This window comes from Nomascus leucogenys, chromosome 1a, assembly GCF_006542625.1.
Source record: "Nomascus leucogenys isolate Asia chromosome 1a, Asia_NLE_v1, whole genome shotgun sequence".
In the NCBI taxonomy this organism is placed as follows: domain Eukaryota; kingdom Metazoa; phylum Chordata; class Mammalia; order Primates; family Hylobatidae; genus Nomascus; species Nomascus leucogenys.
Window position 1 is genome coordinate 40,989,449 of NC_044381.1, and position 19,697 is coordinate 41,009,145.

The window sequence follows — 19,697 nt, forward strand, 5'->3', positions numbered from 1 at the left end:
CTGATGTCCCCTCTGCCGCTCAGCTGTCGCTGTAGCACTTGGCCTCCTGACACGGCTCCCCAGTCCCTCATACCCTGTCCCCCCAGCACTGACCAAGCATAACCACATTCGTGGAAGGAACAAGAGCGCCTCGTTCTCCTGCCCTTCCTGAGGCTGTCACCACATCAAAACCAGGTCACCCCAATGTCCTCCTATCCTTGCCCTTGGCCCAGACCTCAGCATCGGGACAGAGGTAACTCCCTGCAAGGTCAGAGCCAGCACAGCTGCCCCAGGACGTTCCTCATCCTCATGTGTGTGTGAGACTCCCACAGGTCATCCTCATCCTCCCTCAAGGCCATCTTCTGTCCTCTCAAAACCTCAGCTATCCCACTGAGCGGCCAGCCAGGTGCCTCCGGAAAGATGTTCTTGGCCTGCAGCCACCATCCCAATCCTCAGCTTACACAATGTACACAGCCTGTGCAGCATCTCACTCGGCACTTGCTATTTGCAATGAATGTGTGAAGGGACAGCTATATTACATCAGCAGAGAAATGGTGCACCTGAAGTCACAGGATAGATATGCTGGTAATTATCCGAATGTAATTCACAGCAAACTTGAAGCAATTCAATTTGAAAAAATGTACCTCTGTGCACCACATGGTCATGGAGAGCCATGAAAGATCCTCCAGGAAGCACAGAGCTCATTGATCCCATTAGATCTGCTCATAGCAGAGGCTTCTGTGTTTGGGTCAGGGATGTGACCAGAGATAAGCCAGATGAGAGTGGGCCAGGTGGGGACACAGGTGGCCACTTTGCAGCATCTGCGGTGATGGTGCAGCCAGCTTGCAGGAGCCCCAAAGAGAAGCCAGCCTGGGCGCCACCCCACAATGGGACGCTGTAGCCATCCTCACTGTGCTGTCACAGCCCAGGACATGGGCCACTATGCAGGGGAAAGCAGAGCCCTGGCCCGAGGCACTGGCAGCCTGAGGAGGCGTCTCCTCCAGTCCAAGTCCCAGGCACTGAGGCCCTGCACTCAGGTCCACACCAGGAGCACCCCATCCTACAGCTGTGGAGAGGCTAGGAGCAGCAGGAAGCGTGCCAAGACCCCAGCAGGACCTTAGCTCAAGTAGCCCAAAGCCCTCAGCCACACAGCCAGCCCCAGGAGCAGCCCGGTTCCACCTGCTTCCTTCCTCAGGGGTCACGGCTGCAGGAAGTCCAGCTGAGAGACTGCTGCTCCCTGCACTGACCTCACGGCGTAACCTACACCATGTGGCCCACTGAATCCCTTATGCACCACATACCAGTGCCCCCATGGACAAGGAGCTGCCAGGAGGAGCAGAGTCTGTGACAAACACGCAGCTCACTGCACCCCAGGGTTCCTGGCTCCGAGGGCCCACGCACCTTCCATGGTATCGCCAAGCCTCAGTTTCCACACCCGAGTCAGACCTCCGCAGGAACCTTCCGGAGCAGCCGCCCCTCCCACCTCTCTGCAACCCCCATCCAGGTGTGATCCACTTCCCTTTACTGAGACCCAGCCCGGCCTGGAGAAGTGAAGTTTGGGAAGAATCATCAGCCTGGAACTGGTGACTGATGGACATTTTCAACAGACGTGATGTATTCAGTAAAAAGCTTATTCAAAAGAAAGAAAAAACGGCGAGCACCTTTGTGGTCAGGACACATGAGCCGAGGGCTCTCCACCATGAACACACCAGATTTATTTCTGCTCAGGTGTTCACTGCAAATGCGCAACTTTCTTACCACGCAATACTAACTGCCTTCTTCCTAGCCTCTCGTTCCCACTGGTCTTCCCCTTTGTGACTTTCTTTTCACCTGTTCCAGTGCAGACATTCCTGTCCTTCGTATCAAGTTGTCTGACTTAATGTCAACGTTTGTTCATGTTTTGTAACCAACAACAAAGACGTTTCTGTCTGTCTCTAGGCCCTGCACGAGGGTTCTCAGGCAGCAATGTTGGCCCTGGGGCCCTCCCAGGCCAGGCTCTCACCACTTTCCCTCTCTAGCGTCCACTGCCCAATGCCCAGCAAACATGCCCTATCCCTGCAGGGGTGTCACCAACGTCTGCTTGTCCAAGAACTTCTAACAGCCCCCGGCCCAGGGCAGCAGTGCCCCATAGAACATTCCAGGCCAGAAACGTCCTGCACTGTGCAAGACAAGAACCACTAACCACACTTGGTACCGAGCACTTGAAATATGGCCAGTGGGACTGAGAACGTGGATTTTAAATTTTAATTAATTTATATTTTAATAGCACATGTGGGCAGTGGCGATTTTACTGGATGGCACAGACCTGAGAATCAAGTCAGAATAATCTAGATCTGTCCCACCTGCTGCACCTGTCCCCACACCCCACACAATTCCCATTCCATCACTGACCCCCTGGCATCGTCACCGTGGCCTCTCCTCCTACCACTGCACCTGGACCACTCCCACTCCTTTCTGCCTGTGCCTGTGGCCCTGTCTCTTCTGCCTCTCATTCCAGCCGGCTCAGCACCCCCTCCAATGAGGCCCCGATGACACCCCAGCACAAAGGGGCACTTCTGCTGCCAGCCCCAACCCACTCCTCATCCACAGAGCTGAAGATGATGAGAGGAGCAGGAGGAAAAGAAGAGGCGGAAAGGTACACCCGACCCACCTTTCTAGGTGGAAAAGTCCCAGGTTCCGGAAACCCAATATAACAGCGCTCCCAAACAAAAGGAAAGGCAAAGATCCCAAAGCCACCACACTGACACAAAGTCAGCAAGAGTCCGGCAAAGCAAGTAAGGCCTTTCTGACAAGTCAGAGGTCCTGGGTTGCTCTCTGAACACCCACCCTGAATTCCTGCACTGCACTGGCTCGGAGCTGCTAATCCCCTGGGTGCTGTGTTCTTGAGGGGACTCCCACTTAGGCCACCCCTGTGCAGACCCTAGGCAGATGTGGCCAGGCCGTGAGACCTCAGCTGCCCACACCTGCCTGGACGGCACCGCCGCACCCACTGGCCTTGCAGTCCCCTCCGGAGCAAGCCCCCTCAGCCCACTTTTGTTCTCAACCTTGGAAGCCGCGAGCTGCCAACACCTGCACCCACCACACCCCATCTGAGTCCCGCTTACCATCTCTTGGGCCACTTCATCCGGCGTCTCCTTCTCCAGGTCGAAGGTGAACTCTATGGCTCCATTGTCCTTGGGCTTTCCCTTCAGTTTCTTAGGGTCTTCCACCCAGAGCCTCAGGGCGATGGTGGACTTCCTGCCGTGGTCCTCCTCCGCGAGCTCAACCCTCACGCCCGTGTCCTCTGCGAAGAAGGCGTGGCTCAGCAGGTCTTTGATCTCGTACCTGGAGGGAGAGCGGCTGACAGGCAGAGGCATGGGCGCCAGGGCCTCCATGCCCAGGCTCCTGTGGCCACGTGCACCAGGGTAAGGACAAGCATACCTGCAGGCGCCTGAGGCCAGGCCTCATGTCTCAGCACTCCCAGGGGTGAAGAAAAGATTTCAGTGAATCCAGTCTTACTATTAACACATAGTGTTTTAAGACTTCCTTTATTCCCCCTCATTATAAAAAAGAACATGCTCATAAAAGATTCAATGATACAAAAGAGGATCTGGAAAAACATTAGGCCTCCCATTATGCAAATACAGCCCCTGTGGATGTGCTAGCCAGCTTTCAATTGTCAGAAGACACAACTGAAACATTTTAGTGTTTAGTCCTGGGTAGGTCTAAAATGGACACAGAAGCGGAGCCCTCACACTCTGAGCTCCCTGCACCCAGTGCCATGAAGCAGTGACCTTGTCAAGGGGGCTTCCTTCAGGACGCTGGCCAGATGACAGGGAGCAGGGCAGAGGGCGAGCTGGAGAAGAGTGAGGACCTGCAGAACCAGGGGGCCCCAGCCAGACCCAGCCTCGAAGGCTCTTTGCAGGGATCCGGGAGGGCAGGCCACAGGGTGTTGCCATGGTGACCACTTCGGGGCTCTGCAGGGCTTGGCCACCCAAAGAAGCCTCCCTAACTACTAACCTATAACCCCCTTTACCCTGTAACTGCAACCACACAGCATGCACTCTTTGGGGCCTGGCTTCCTCTGTGTGTGCTCCAGAGTCACCGGTGTGGTTTCGGGTATCCACAGTCTGTCCCTGCTTACTGCTGTGGGGTGTCACGTCAGATGGTGGGTGTACTCCAGTGTGAGGGGGAGGGAAAGCTAAGGAAGCACCCCCAGCCTTCCACCTGACCAACAGGGAAGGACAGGCCCTGCTTGGAGGTGGGGAGCTGGCTTTGTGGAGCGGTTCCAGGCCTGCTGTTTTTGAGAAGGGTCAAACAACCAGGTCCATGAAATACACGTCAGGGCTCAAAAGGGAGGCCCACACCTAGAGCCCTTGGTGCGGGGATGTTCTTCAAGGCATGGGAGTCATGCAGAGAGGAGCAGAGGGGCTGGGGAAGCCCCAGGCGCTCAGCCACTACAGGCTGGGTCCTGGAGGAGCGGCCAGCCAAGGACAGGACTGTCTCCAAAGCCAAGGAGGGAGTTTTCCCCAAAGCCAAGGAGTGGGTTCCCAGATGGCCGACAAGGACGTGAGGGCCTGGCCTCCTGGCCTGGTGTCACCGACACGCACCCAGGGCCGACATGCTCACCAGCCCCTGCTAACGTGCCCCAGACACCCTGGCCTGAGCCTGCCTGTCTTGAAGTCCTCTCATCAAGAACACAGCTCTCAATGCCAGCTGGAATGAGTTCAGCTGGAGATGGACCCCAGAACCCAAGGCCCTTTAGGGGAACTCACCTTTCCTCCTTGTTTTTGCAGATACACTCCCCAATAATCTCCTTGATTTCGGGATCGTGCACTTTCTCAAAGCTGGCCGGCTTGATACCCTGACAGAGAGAGAGCAGAGTTACCTGACCTGACCGGCCGCTGGAAGGCGAGGCCTCCACCACAGTGGGAGGAACTCCCACGCCCATCCATGGCAGGACACGGGCATTGGACTTAACCTGCACAAACTACTAGAAAACTGGGCAAAATATGCGAAACGGATGACAGGGCAGCGCCAAACGCAGGCTCTGGGAGAAAGGGAAACAATCCCCCATGGCCCCAGCTCACTGCCCAGAGCAGTTCCCAGACAAGGCACCATAACCCACCAGAGCCCTGCGGCCCCACTGAGTTGAGGGGTACAGCTGAGTTCAGGGAGGCTGAGGAGGCCACAGGCAGAGTTCCAGAAAGAAGAGAATACACAGCAAAAAAAAAGAGCCCCAAGTATCTGCACCTGGGTCCCCTCCAGCCTTTGCTGAGGACCAGACCACAGAACCACATGTGCATTGTCAATGCCACAGGGCCGGGTAAAGAACCACAGGGAGCTGCAGGCAGGGCAATTCGCAGAGTTCACACAGGTCAGGATGTGTACAATGTACGGCATCCAATCAAAAATTACTAGAAATGCTGAGATGTAAGAAAATGTGACCCACAACCCTGCAGAAAAGCCAGCCAACAGAAAGAGACCTACAAATGAGAGGGGCTGCAACTTGTAGACAAGCAGGTTAAAACTCTTTACAGATACATACAAGTAGTAAAGGAAAATGAACATAAAAAATGAGAGATAAAAACAGAACCAAATAGAACTCGAGATGAAAAGCCCATCTAAATTGAACGCTTCACCGCAGCAGACTGACAGCAGATTATACACTGTAGAAAAAAGACGAGTGAACCTGAAGATGTGGTGCAGCAGAGGAAGATGGTCACTGAGGCTCTATTCTGTTCATTTCAGAATCTGAAATGCTACCAAGGTCACATATGCACATGACATCCATAAAACTGGAATCTCAAAAAGGATAAGGGGACATAAAAAAAAGACTTGAAGAAATAATGGCTTAAAATTTCACAACTTTGATGGAAACTCTACGCCCATAGATGGAGCAAGATAAAGCAGAGCTGGGAATAAATTGGAGAATTCTGTGAAACCGCTGCAATTCCCTTCCAAGTCTCCCCTCCCCACTGCTTGAAGCCAGGAGCCTGATCTCCTACCATTCAGAACCTTCTTGGGTCACCCTACGTCTGTCAAAGCCACCATCACCCCAGCCACAACACACTGCACACCTCCACCTCAGCTGCAGAATTTGACACTGGGGTTAACACCTCAAATGCAGCAGCCAGTCTCTGGAACGGTGTTGATCAGAGCTTCACCGAACCTCCCAACCACGAGGGCCCCTGTGCCAGGAGGCTAGCAGAGGCAGTGCCATGATGCAGTGGATGGGACGCCTCCCACAGAGCCGGGCCTTTCTAACCACACCTGGGCTTCCTCCCCACACCTCCTCCTTGAGGGTGCAGGAGCACTATTTGTGGTCACTGCTGCTGGCCAAGGGCCAGGCCATGCAGCTTTGTTGCAGAGGGGTGCATGTGGCAGCCTGAGGGACAGTGGCTCCTCGCCCAGCCAATGGCTGTGCATGAAGGGAGCAGAGGGCAAGCCCTGCAACCCGACTCGAACCTCAGAAGCAGCAGGGTGGGGCCAGGTGCTGCTTGCAATATGCTAGGTTGTTTTGTGAAAGTGGAGTAAGACAGCGTATGAGCAACTAATTTTAAAAAATTTTAAACACAATGAGGGTACCAACTATCACATTCTTCCTCCTTCAACACGATTTGGCCTTCAAAAGCTTCACCTGACTCTTAATATAGAGAACATAAAGCATAAGTTTTCCCAAGGTCAGGGAGGAGGGTGGGGACACGCCCACCTGCCCTGGGTGCTGGAGTCCGCAGCCTGGGGCAGACACAGGAGTGAAGAACCTAAGGGGCTCTGCCCAGTAGTGTACACCCCCAGGGTCGAGGAGCACCACCAGCCCCTGGGATGGCTTCGGGACAGACCACCATCCACCCTCCACAGTGAACCCAGGGGCCCTCCCATCCCACACCAGCACCCCAAGGCCTGGCAAATGGAGCTCTTGACCTCTGGAGTGCCCCACTTCCTCCTGCTGCAGACCATCCCTGCCTCCCCGGAGGGCCGCTGCACACAGCCAGCAGGTCCCCACTCCTTCCAGGACCCATGGAAAACTGTGCACCTGTCTGTGAAGTTTCTGACCCAGGCCCACAGGTGAGTCAAGGACTCTGTCTGCCCTCCCACTTCCTCAGGGGCACACAGGAGGGGCTCAGAACAACCAAGTGACTGATGATTTACAACAACCAAGGGACAGAAATGCAGGTAATCTGCAAGGAGGGCTCAGGATGGAGGGATGGGTCAGGGTAAGGCTGCACAACTGCTGAGGACCACAGCCCCTGGTGCACCTGCAGAAGCAGCCATGGCCCCGCAAAGCAGCACTGAGGGGCAGCGCGGCCCCACCCAGTCAGGTGGCACGTGGAGACAGCAGGGACTGCAGGGATCAGGGCAGCCTGGGCCCTCAGTGCGGATGCTGCGTGTCAGGGACAGCTCTGCAGGCCCCTGGGCTTCACAACAAGACAGACGGTGCAGAAAACAGGCACAGAAAGAATCGGCCCGGCCATTCCACTTCCAGATGTTTTGTTTGCATTCCCTCCACCCAGCGGGGCCACCACAGAGGGAGGACAAGACAGATCTGTTTATGCAGCTGAAGCCGTCCAATTAAAGAAAAAAATCACAGCGACAGCAAAACAGGGATTAATGTTCCTAGCTGCCTAGCGCTGACGATGGCGTAGAGACACACTTGGTGTAGGGGTGACTGGTTTAGCTGAAAAAGGAATCAAACCATTGTTTCAAAATAAAGAAGATAGGAAAACAGGCAGCCATGGGCGGCCCAGAGTGTGAGCACTGGGGATGGGTGGCCTAGGCAAGCCTCCAGGCAGGGGGCTATGGTGAAGCTGCAGCCTCTCTGAGCCTCAGTTTCCCCACTGTCCCTGCTGTGAGAGCGACAACCTCCATGGCTAAGCACTGCCCACAGTGCCCCATGCACCACCATCACTTCAGGTAGGAGACCTTGAGTGACCACCCCGCTACTAAGCCTCAGTTTCCCCCTCTGTAAAATGGCCAATCTCCTCAGTTTCCTCCTCTGTAAAATGGCCAAGCTCCTTACACAGCTGCCAGGATGGCTTTACAGAGGCACATGGAGCCCAGCCCAGGGCACGGCCCAAGGCCTCTATGTCCATATTAATTAACCAAGGGGCCAGGTGGACTCACACAGGTGACCTTGCGGTAGATCTGGGCCGCGTTCTGGCACTCCGAGTAGGGGTACTCTGAGGTGGCCATCTCCAGCATGCACATCCCAAAGGCATAGACGTCCACGGACTCATCGTAGTGCTCCTCGTACATCTCGGGCGCCATGAACTCGGGAGTACCTGTGCCCGGGAGCAACAGACGCAGCGGTCAGCTGGCCACGGGCCCAGGAAGAGCTGGAGCCAGTGTCCCGGGAGCTTTGGCTGCCCAGAGCCCCATGTCCCCTCCACATCCCATGGCACACTCAGAACACTTGGACCCCAGGGCCAGCCCTGCCCCTCACTTGGGACACAGGTGTGGTTCCAAAAGTTCCACCTGGAACCACAGGAGTCCAGGGTTAGAAATCAGGTGACAGAGCCATCCCCTGCTCATAAGCTGGGAGACTATGACTCCCCAGGGCATGGGGTCTGGGCCTGGAAGGAGGCAAAACCCTGAGCACGCCCTCGCCTACGGACACTATGATCCTGCCACAGGCTTGGCCGCAGCCACATTCAGACACCCTAGAGCAGAAAGAACTTGGGTTGCTACAAAGCTACCTAAAGCCGCAAAACCCCTACATGTCCCAAAGCAGGGAAAGGCTGGGTACACTCAGCCCACCCCTACAAGTGTCACGCAGCATGTACAACAATCAGCATCACTAAAGACAGTGTCCCTGAATGGGGGTGGGGTAAAAAATGGTACCCACCTGACAGAACCACAGAGTTGCTAAGATGGGAACTGTATGTGGCTCTTAAACACAAGAGATGCAAAAACAGTGTCTTCACTGAATTTTGAAGGACATGGCAAAGCTATGATAGGCTGAGCAAAATGAGCATGAGGCTAGACGTGCTGGCTGGCCTCACCTATGCAAAACCAAACTCCCAGGGCAAGATGATGTCTGCAGGGGGTGAGGGCTGATTTTTCTTTTACTTATATTGGTCTGGGGTCTCTCTATTCTCTATAATAAGCTTTTGCTTTCATAATACAGCAACTGTAAAGGCCTTTTTATTAAAATAAGTCCAGTTGCGTGTCTGTCGCTCTGAATGCAAAGAAAGGGGACTAGAGACTTCCGTACGGCTGCTTTTAACGTCTAGATATTTGTCGACTTTGGAAGGTCTTCAAAATGTTCTAGTTTCTTTTTAAAAGCTCATGCTAACTAATTAATGCGTTTTAAAAGTACGTGTTTTGTTTACCCATCATTTCAATTTAAAATGTGTTACTTTTTTTTTTTGAGATGGAATCTCACTCTGTCCCCCAGGCTGGAGTGCAATGGCGTGATCTCGACTCACTGCAACCTCCACCTCCCAGGTTCAAGCAATTCTTCAGCCTCCCAAGTAGCTGGGACTACAAGCATCCACCGCCATGCCCAGCTAATTTTTTTGTATTTTTAGTAGAGATGGGGTTTCACCACGTTGGTCAGGCTGTTCTTGAACTCCTGACCTTAAATGATCCGCCTGCCTCGGCCTCCCAAAGTGCTGGGATTACAGGTGTGAGCCACCGTGCCTGGCCACTCTTTTTTAAAGTTAACATTTTGGATAAAAATTGGGACAAGAATATGGTTTAGGTTTCAGTCTTAGGCACACAGAACTCTGGAAGAACCCATGAGAAACAACAGGAGCTGAATGGAGGGGCCTGGCGCTGGGAACTTTTATTCTTTTGGGTTTTTTAACCACATGATTATACTGAAAATTTGCTGCACTAGCAATTTTTTTTTTTTTTTTTTTTTTTTGAGACAGGATCGTGCTCTGTCGCCCAGGCTTGAGTGCAGTGGCATGAACACAGCTCACTGCAACCTCGACCTCCCAGTCTCAAGCAGTCCTCCCACCTCAGCCTCCCAAGTAGCTGGGACCACAGGTGTTCACCACGCCGCGCTAATTTCTTTTTCTTTCTTTTCTTTCTCTCTTTTTCTCTCTCTCTCTCTTTCCTTCCTTCCCATTTCCTTTTTTTTTTTTTTTGTAGAGACAGGGGTCTCACTACATTGCCTAGGCTAGCCCCGAACTCCTGAGCTTAAGCAATTCTCCTGCTTCAGCCTCATTCTCTAGGAGCCTGAGCAGCTGAGGACACTCCTGGTTGTGGCCTCTCTAACCAAAGCTTCCTGGACTCCAGCTAAGCAAAAGCTGGGGTGATGAGGGACAGCCCACAGAGCGGGGAAACTACGCGGGTCACAAGGTCTCCCCACTGTGCCTGCTGGAAACACCTGGCCTTCATCTCGACCTGATCCAGCAACTCGAAACCTGGTTTCTAAGAAGGCAAAGAGCCGCCCAGCCAGAGGAAGCCAAGGGGCTCTGCCGGGGCAGCCGCTTCACAGTGGGCTGTGCTTCTTCTTCCAGGAGTGTTCACTCCTGAGTGGGAGATCCCAAGCCTCCCTCTTGCCACCCGACTGCACCCGGGGTTTGAGACCTGGGTTCCTACCACTTCCGAGGCCAAATTTGCAAAATCTGCCCAGAAAGTACACAGAGCTCAAGGCCCTGGGCATGGGCTCTCCACAGTCCTGGGCCCCTGCTCTCAGCCCCTCCAGGAGGGAGTAGAGACCCTCACCTATACACCCATTTCACAGATGGAGAAACTGAACCCTGGGTCAGCCCCTACGCTCCACCACTCAGCTCCCCCAGAATGCCAGAGGCTTTGTGTCCACAGGGCCACCCCCGGGCAGCCACCTTGCCCCAGATGTCACATTCTGAACACACTTCCAAACCAAAGCAGCTCTGGAGTCTCATTTTCCCCACACCTGCCAAGTTCTGTCCTCAAACATGCAGCAGAACTAAGAATTCACAAAGCCCCAAGATCGACTGCTCACTGTCCTGCCCTCACATTGGGGGCACACTGGGTCTTCATTAACATGGGGGAGCCTCTCCCAATCTGATCCGATCGGGTCCCATCTGGGCTTCCTGAGCCCTGACCCACGCTGCTTGCCCTGCACATGTTGCAGCTTTCCCATCATCCTGGCCCCAGAAACAGCTGCTCCACAGCCACCCAAGCATTCTTTTCAAAGCCCGTGGAGGTCCCCACCCAGGACCAGTGGACACTTCACACCCACTGTGCCAGGAGCACACCTGGGGCCAGGTACATGGCACAACGCAGACCCCTGGTCTCTGCAAAGAAGCTCCAGGCCAGCTGCCCCTAGGGGCGAGGGCATCTCGCCCCAAAAGAAGGCTGGGAAGCCTTCTCACAGGAGGGGCACTGCTCTGAGGCCTGAAATGCCCAACAAACTGAATTAATTCCTCGGCGCCCTGCTCCTATCCTGTGCACAACGCCTGCTCTGTGCCCCGCCCCACAGGTATGTGGATTCCCCAGATACTCCAAGTTCTCACTTCCTTGGGCCTCACAGCCTGGGTGGCACCTCCCTGCCCACTGAGAGCTCCAGCGTCACTGGCCACAAACCTCCCGAGTTCCTCTGTGGTCAGGGCAGCTTCCCTCTCCCGAGTGCCCACAGTGCCCACACACACCACGAGCATCGGCACCCAGCCCACCTCCCCTGCTAGACAATCAGAGCTGGCACCCAAGCCACAGCCACGGAGGGAACACAAAGACCATCTGGGGCCAGAGTTGGACAAGGCAGGGGCAGCAGGGGAGGGAGGGAGCCAAGTCAGCTGTCCCAGCCCAAGTGGCCCAGGAATCCAACGAGTGGGCAGGCCCTCCAGCTGAGCTACAAAAGGCTTGGCGGGGTAGCCCAGACACCCCAGCCCGAGGCTCCCGCACCCAGACGCTCTTCCCACTGGGTCTCCTGCACCAGGTCTGAACAAAACTGGATGCTTGCCAGCCCTCAATGCTGCCCAGCTTCTCATGCGCTCCCAGGGCCTGGGGAGGAAAAGTAGGTTTACCTATCACACTTTTGGCAAATGATGCTCTTTTGAGAGTGGCCAGGCCCAAGTCGCCAATCTTCACAGACCCAGTCGGTCCGGTGATAAAAATATTGTCACATTTCAGGTCTCGGTGGATGATGGGCGGTGTCCTTGTGTGCAGGAACAGCAGGCCCTTCAGGATCTGCCGGCACCAGCTGCGGAGAACCTTGGGCTTCATCACCTTGAACCGCTTCAGGTACCTGCAGGGGTTCACGGGCACAGCTCACCAAGCAGCTCGCCGGCAGCGGCCCCCTAGCAAAGCCCCCACCTAACACTGCTCAGGCCTAGTACAAAGTCCATTCCCGTGCACACAGCACACACCTGTGACGGGTAGTGAAGGAGACGGAAGGGCTGGACAGTTTCGCCCTGGAGCCAGGACCCTGAGCAGGCAGCCGGCTGGGCTCACGACCCTCTTGCTCCCCTCGTGCCAAGGACCTGGCTACTAAAGCTCATACTAAGCTCCATCTTGACCTCACTGAGAGATGGTGCCAGGCTGACTTGTAAGTTGCCCAAGGCAGGACGGAGTCCCAGCCAGCAGATGCTCAGGTGAAGGGGTGAGGGTTATGAAAGCCCAGGGCCCGTCAGAACCACAGGGGCCAGGTGGGGCTCTCTCTGCCACTGGCCACCTGTGTGGCCTGCCCTGAGCTGTGCTGTGGGAGGAGGTGGGTGGGTGAAGCTGAGAAAAGGGCTCTCCTCTTGCAGTGCATCCACCTATGAGGGAAACTGCCTGGCTGAGGGGCACTGAGGCTTGGCCCAAGGCTGCAGGTTCCAACGGTTGAAATGGACCCAGCATACAGCACCAGGCGGGGAGCCCTCATCCCCACAGTGCAGACCGGGGCTTTAGTGAGCAGCAACAGGCTGACGTGGCCACCCCACTCCCAAGCCCTCACTAACCACCTTCACGTCCTTGGAATCCCACAGTCCCCACTGTGCACCCTGCCCAGCCTGCATCCTAAGCCTGAGGATGTGCCGGGCTGGCTCCCAGGCGGAAACAGAACCCCAGCCAGAAACAAGGCCCAGACACCACAGGCAGATCAACCATCTCCCTGGGAAGTAAACCACCTCCTGGCATCCCACGCAGGAAAGAGGAGACAGCCTCCCACAGGCACCAGCCAGGACCACCCCAGCAGCCCAAGACCTCACCCCCAGCTATGGTGGCCCTGTACCCATGCCAGGACCCGCCCCAGCCCTCAGGAAGTGGAGCTTACGTCTTCAGCGTCCCTGAGGTCATCAGCTCGGTCACCAGCACAATGCACCGCTTGCCCTTGGCGCTAGACTCCCAGAAGTCGTAGAAGCGCACGATGTTGGGGTGCTGCAGGCCTTTCAGCATCTCAGCCTCTTCCTTGAACCGCTGCCGCTCCAGCTTGGTGAGCTTCCGGTCCTAGAGGGCAAGAGACATGCTAAGTGGGCAAGAGACGAGACACAGAAGGGGACGCACATCCCAGCGGCGCCGCGCAGTAGGACCAGCCCTTCCCATACCCAAAGGCAGCTGAGTGGCTACGACAGAAGGGCACGCAGACACTGGCACCACAACTGCTGACTCCTTAGCCCCCACAACCATGGACATAGCCCCCAAAAAGGGACCTCAGCAAAAAGCCACCCTAGGAAGCCGAAGAGGTCTCACAAATCCACACAGCCACACTTGAGCACTTTTTCCAAAAATACACCTCTGAGGCCTTTGCCTCCTCCACAATCACTCACTTTCTGTGTGTTTGTGAAAAGAATGCATCATCAGTTTACTTCTAATGTATACACAACTCAGAAGAAGTGCTCACGGCCCAGTGGATTAGAACAGAGAAGACGTGGACAGGTGAATGAGATAAGAGCTGAGAATGGAGGGAAGAGAAAAGCCCCAGCAGAGCCAAACTGACCAGCCAGCAGCCCAGAGGGCAGCTCAGGCCCTCCTGTGCAGGAGGACACAGCAGACACCTCCCCAGACCCTTAGGCCACTGTGTCTGCACAAGCCAGCAGAACCAATCACTGACCTAAGTTTAAAATAGAAAACAGCAAACAAATGCCACCATCATCACCTGGGAACCCTGGTCAGGTGCATGCCCCACACGCCCGCTCTGCCCACCATCCCACAAGGGGACCACCAACCCCAGGCACCACATTCAAACACCCCTCAGCACTGGTCAAACTCCCGCCGCCTGCCCAACCTCCGCCTCTCCCCTCTGACTCCCACCACCCCGTCTGAGCTCACCCATCCCTCGCCACCCTGTCTCCCACCTCATCCCTCACTGCAGTCCCCCTGGATCCTGGCCCTTCCTTTCCCCCAAATACTTCAACAGATTCTCTCCACAGAGGGCTCAGAATGAATCCAGGGAGCCCGCATGGCCCCGAAGGCTCCATGTGCTTCCAACTTCCCCTCACAAGGTGACAGCCATGTCCAAAGGCCCAGCCAAGGCCTCTCCTCCTGCTGCACACGTGCCACGCCCTTCTCACCTCCACCCAAGGTCCTGCCCCCAGGATCACCTCCTCATCTTGGTCCAATGAGCCTACAGAGCAATGCCTGCCTCCGTTCCACCAATTCCCATGGGAACGTCAGAAAAGAAACATGTATTTTCAGAAGGAAACCAGAAACATAACTAAACACAGAACAGCAAAATTCCGGGGAATTCTAAACAGACAGAAAGCAGGTAAATCTGGACAGATCAAGGGAGAGATCAGAGTGAAAGTAAATGCAAGCCAAGACCCCTGGATCCTTCCAGAAAGGCCCAAAGAACGTCAAGCCAGACTCCAAAGCAGAAAGGAGAAGTGGGCGGCAGGATCGCAACACGGGTCATCTTGGGAAAAAAAATTACATCCCAAATGCAGCTGCACCCACGAGACCCTTCTTCCTCCATCAACCCGCCAGACCCCTCCCCACAGCACACACCCTCATGGGCCCCTTCATTCCAGTGTGGGACTGCACAGTGACTATCACCACACGGCCAGGCAATACCCAGAGAAGCCATTGTCATGATGGGGCCAACCCAGAAAACAAATAATTCAGAGACCAACGGCAACTCCCAAAAAAATCTAATTAATGTTCCCATAAAGATTCAAGAAGTTGACACAAGTAAGTAAAATCAAGCTTCTATTTAGAAAGGAACACTCCAGAAAGAGCTCTTGCAAATTATCACAGGGATGGGGACTGCCCTTACTAACAAGCTCAGTGTTTTAGAAATAAGATATTCCATAATCCAATGAAACATTAAGTACAAAAAAGTTCATGTTTAATCCAGACAACAAAATGGAAACATGTTCTACTCATCAAAAACTATTCTTTAAGCCACGTGCGGTGGCTCACGCCTGTAGTCCCAGCTACTCGGGAGGCTGAGGCAGAGGATGGCTGGAGCCCAGAAGCTCAAGATCAGCCTGGGTAACACAGCAGGATCCCATCTCCAAAAAAATGGTTATTTATTTAAGTCAAGTCACAAACTGGGAAAAACTATTCTCAATACATATATCTGACAAAGGACTCAGATTCAAAATGTATGCAGAACTACTGTAATTTAATAATAAACATATAGAACAGATACTTCACCAAAGACACAGAAATGGCCAACAGCACACGGAAAGGGGCTGAGCATCATCAGTCGCTGGGAGAATGCCAACAAAGACCGCACTGAGATACACCCCACACCCACCAGAAGGGCTAAATTAAAAGATGGATACGGCCGAATGCGGTGGCTCACGCCTGTAATCCCAGCACTTTGGGAGGCTGTGGCGGGCAGATCACGAGGTCAGGAGATTGAGACCATCCTGGCTAATACAGTGAAACCCCGTCTCTACTAAAAATACAAAAATTTAGCCTGGCATGGTGGCGGGCACCTGTAGTCCCAGCTACTCAGGAGGCTGAGGTAGGAGAATGGCGTGAACCCAGGAGGCAGAGCCTGCAGTGAGCTGAGATTGCACCACTGCACTCCAGCCTGGGCAACAGAGCGAGACTCTGTCTCAAAAAAAAAAAAAAGGTGGATACTTCCAGCTGCTGGGAGGCTGAAGAACAGTGGGCCCCACCTGGCACACTGCTACCAGGAGTTCAGGTGGCGCAGCCCTCAGAGGAGGGCTTGGCAGGGTTCACACCTGCTCTGTGTCCAGCCACTCCCCTCCCGGGATCCATCTGGGAGGAAGGAAAACATAAGTCCATAAAAAATGGACTTGGATATTGGAAGCAGCATAATTCATCATAGCCCCACCTGGAAACCACCAAAATGTTTGGGGCCAGGTGAATGAACCGTGCTGCACCCATCCAAATGGGACGATGGCTCAGCAGCAAAAAGGAGCACACTCCTGCCTCTCAGCAGCACAGGTGAAGGCCAAAAGCATCGGACTGAACAAAAGAAGCCAAACAAAAGAATATGTCTGGTAGGACCCCATCTTCATGTGAAACTCTGGAAAAGACAGACTAATATCTGGGGGATGCCATCAGAATAATGGTTACCTCTGGGGTGGGTAGAAGTGGGAGCCAAGAGATCTTGGGGTGGGGGGTGATGGAGAAATGTTCCACATCATAACAGAGCACATGGGCTCCACCTCTATGTGCATTTGTCAGAGCTCAACTTGCACACTTAAGTTCTGTGTGTTTCATTATATGTAAATTATCCTTCAATTTTTCATATGTAAAAACAAAAAAAAAAGGAAAAAAATCCAAAGACCAAATGAGAGAAGCAGAAGAAAGAAAACAGAAGAGAAACATTAAGAGACATGGAAGAACTGCCTGGAAGTCAAACTATGTCAAAAGGATTCTAAGAACAGACACCATGAAGTATAAACAGATAGTAGATAGCATTTCCCTGAGCTGGAAGGAGAACGATTTAGAATAAAATGGCCCACCAAGGCCAGGTCAGAGTAAATGAACAGCCCACCTCTAGGCTGTTCTAGTGAAATGTCAGAACCCCGAGCAAGTCCTACCTGCAAAGGAACAGCCCAGGTGGGCGGCGAGTCTAATCGGAGACACTGGGCCCAGGTGGTGGGAACAGTGTCCTCAAAGTGCTAACTCAGAATTCTATACCCTGTCAAACAGACACCAAGCCAGGCGGTCCAGACTCATTTTCAGACATGCAGGAGCTCAAAGTTAACTTCCCATGCAGTCTAGGTGGAACAAGTTACCAGAAGAAATGTTTCCACAACACACAATACAACATAACACAACAGAAAGACATGTACCCAGGGTGACCCTCGAGGTCCCTGGGGGTGAAGGAAGCTGGAGAGGAGATGGCAGTGCTCAGCTAGGCCAGTTCGCCCAGGAAGCCTTCTCTGAGAAACAGCATGTCAGTTTACAATTCCCTTTCTGTGCGCCTAGTCCTTAATTCTAGAGGAAACTCACAGGATCATTTATAGCACAAGTTATTTTTGCCAGTATTTTAGCACCAACAGTAACGTGTAAAAGATTTCATTGTAGTTTCAGAGCAAAATGTTCACATTCTAAATGACTAAGAAAAAACGGGAAGTAGGGGGGCGTACCCTCCATGCACTACAGTCTTCATTTTTCACAGCAGTTACCTACTGAAGTTGATACATTTAAGACACGAAAGTCAGAAATGGTTAACAATGGTGCCTCTTAGAGGTGGGCTTGGAAGGGAAGAGGATCTCATTTTATATTCCACGCCACACGACTATTTTAATCAATGTGGCATATTGCTTGGTAATTTTTATGGCAGGGGAGATAGGGTCTCACTCTGTCACCCAGGCTGGAGTGCCGTGGTGTGATCAAAGCTCACTACAGCCTCAATTTCCTGGGCTCAGGTGACCCTCCCACCTCAGCCTCTTGAGTAGCAGGGACTACAGGCACATGCTACCACACTGGCTAATTTTATTTTTTTAGAGATGGCGGTCTATGTTGCCCAGGCTGCTCTTCAACTCCTGGGCTCAACAGATCCTCCTGCCTTGGCCTCCCAAAAGTGCTGGCATTACAGGTGTGATCCACCATGCCCAGCCTGCTTGGTACTTTAACAGTCGGTTAGTGTGTCCCCCTCTGAGCCCTGCCCAGAGCCCACCTACACGGTACGCTGCCCCCACAGAGCCTGTCCACATCCTCATCACCTGTTTGCTGACCTCGGGTTGGCCTGCATTACAGGAGCAACTCCATGAACATCTGTGGACTGAATTCATTCATTAACCTACTAGGAAGGCTCACAGTCAACAAGCCAGGGCAGGAAGAATGCACCTGATCCCTAAGCGATTTCCAAATCCTACCAGGCTCACACGGTGCTTAAAGGTTTGGTGTTGAGTCGGAGGCGGGGGGCTCCTGGCTGCTCACTCAACGTGATACTCCTCCCTCCCAGACACTGGAGGGTAAGGTCAATCAGCACCAATCTTCCTCCTACCAAGTCCCCAGTGCTATGCAAATTCATGGCTCTTGTTCCCTCATAGTGGTGAAAATCAATCAGACGACAAAAGATTTAAGGCATTCTGGGACAATGCCAGCTCTTATTTGCTCTAGGAAAAAGGCCCTGTGGGTCACACACAGGCAAGGCAGGACAGCACCCTCCAAACCGGGCAGCAAAGCCCCTCAGGGGCTGCACGAGTCACACAGCCAGGGTGGTCAGAAGATTCCTGGTCCCAATGGGCCTTCCCAGCACCCCCAGGACACCTGGGAAACACACCAGGGGTTGCCTTCGGTGTTCAATGACAGCATCAGAGGTTCCTGCCCTGAACATGGCAGGGTGTCTGCAGGCAGCCCCCTCCTATGACACTTCAGGGCCACCTGCTCTGCCAGAACAGTCCCCAGTGGGCAACGGTTGGAGATGTCAGACCTACTAGGGGCACACTTGAGATTCCGTGGCATCCTCCTTTCAGCCAGGTAGGACCCTAAAATCCAACCCCTTGAAGGGGCAGAACTGGGTCCCACCAGGAGGTGAACCCCACGCACACTCGGGCAGAGGAGAGTGCCCAGAACCAGCAAGACCGAGCCCTGAGAGACAAGCCTGCTGCGGGGCCTCGCTCCAGTTCCATGGGGCCGTAAATCAAAACCAAAGGAAGCCTGGAGCATCTCTGTCCACAACAGTCCCATGCACAGAGAACTGGCCTAGGACAGAGGCCCCAGGTGCAGGATGGGAGGGCATCAGGTCTCCGGTAGAGCTCAGGCCTAAACAAGGACTCATCTCCCTGTTACTTATGTGCTCACACCCAAAAGCCATGATATCCACAGGGACACACTGAGAAGACAGCATGAGACTTCCACCATGTATGTGTCCCCTTCTGTCCCCTCCACCCCTGGGAGGGTGTCCCCACTGCTCCAGGAGGCCCGGCATCCCCACACACTCCACGCACTCCTGGTGGGAAGAGCCTCCCTGCTACTCCCAGGTCCGGAAGATTTGAACCAGTCGACCCAAGCTGGAGGCCAGCAGGCTCCTGCCTGCCCTTTCACCACAAAGTGGAGAGAGGGTCTGGGTCTGGTTCCAGAAGGACAGGGTTTGGCAAGTGCGCAGGAATGGCTGGTGCACAGCAAGCCACACCATCCCCCATGCTCTGTCTGGAGTCGCTCAGATAGTCACAGAGGCTCTGGGTGTGCGGAAAGGGCTGTTCACAACCCCATGGGAATGCAGCCAACAGATGAGAAAACCAATAAATATGCAACTACACACTGTGCCAAAAATTACCAGTCAGGGTACCCCTGCCCCCGAAGAAAAGCTCCAGTTTCAGGCAGCCTGGGGAGGAGGGCACCCCCTCACCCCACCTAAGGCATGGGCAGGTCTGGGGTCCCTGAAGGAAGCGGCCTCTGGGCAGGCATAATGTTTGAGCAGTGGGTGGTTTATGTCACTACAGGGCCAG

At 54.0% G+C, this 19,697-nt stretch overlaps 1 protein-coding gene across 1 annotated transcript in view; it reads right to left on the reverse strand.

Annotated features, from left to right (window-relative positions):
- Window positions 1–19,697, reverse strand: part of WNK2 (WNK lysine deficient protein kinase 2) — a 135,165-nt gene that overhangs the window by 77,577 nt on the left and 37,891 nt on the right. The window contains 5 exon segments of the mRNA XM_030802187.1: window positions 3,084–3,303; window positions 4,734–4,822; window positions 8,083–8,240; window positions 11,919–12,139; window positions 13,148–13,320. Coding sequence (XP_030658047.1) covers window positions 3,084–3,303; window positions 4,734–4,822; window positions 8,083–8,240; window positions 11,919–12,139; window positions 13,148–13,320 — 861 coding nt within the window.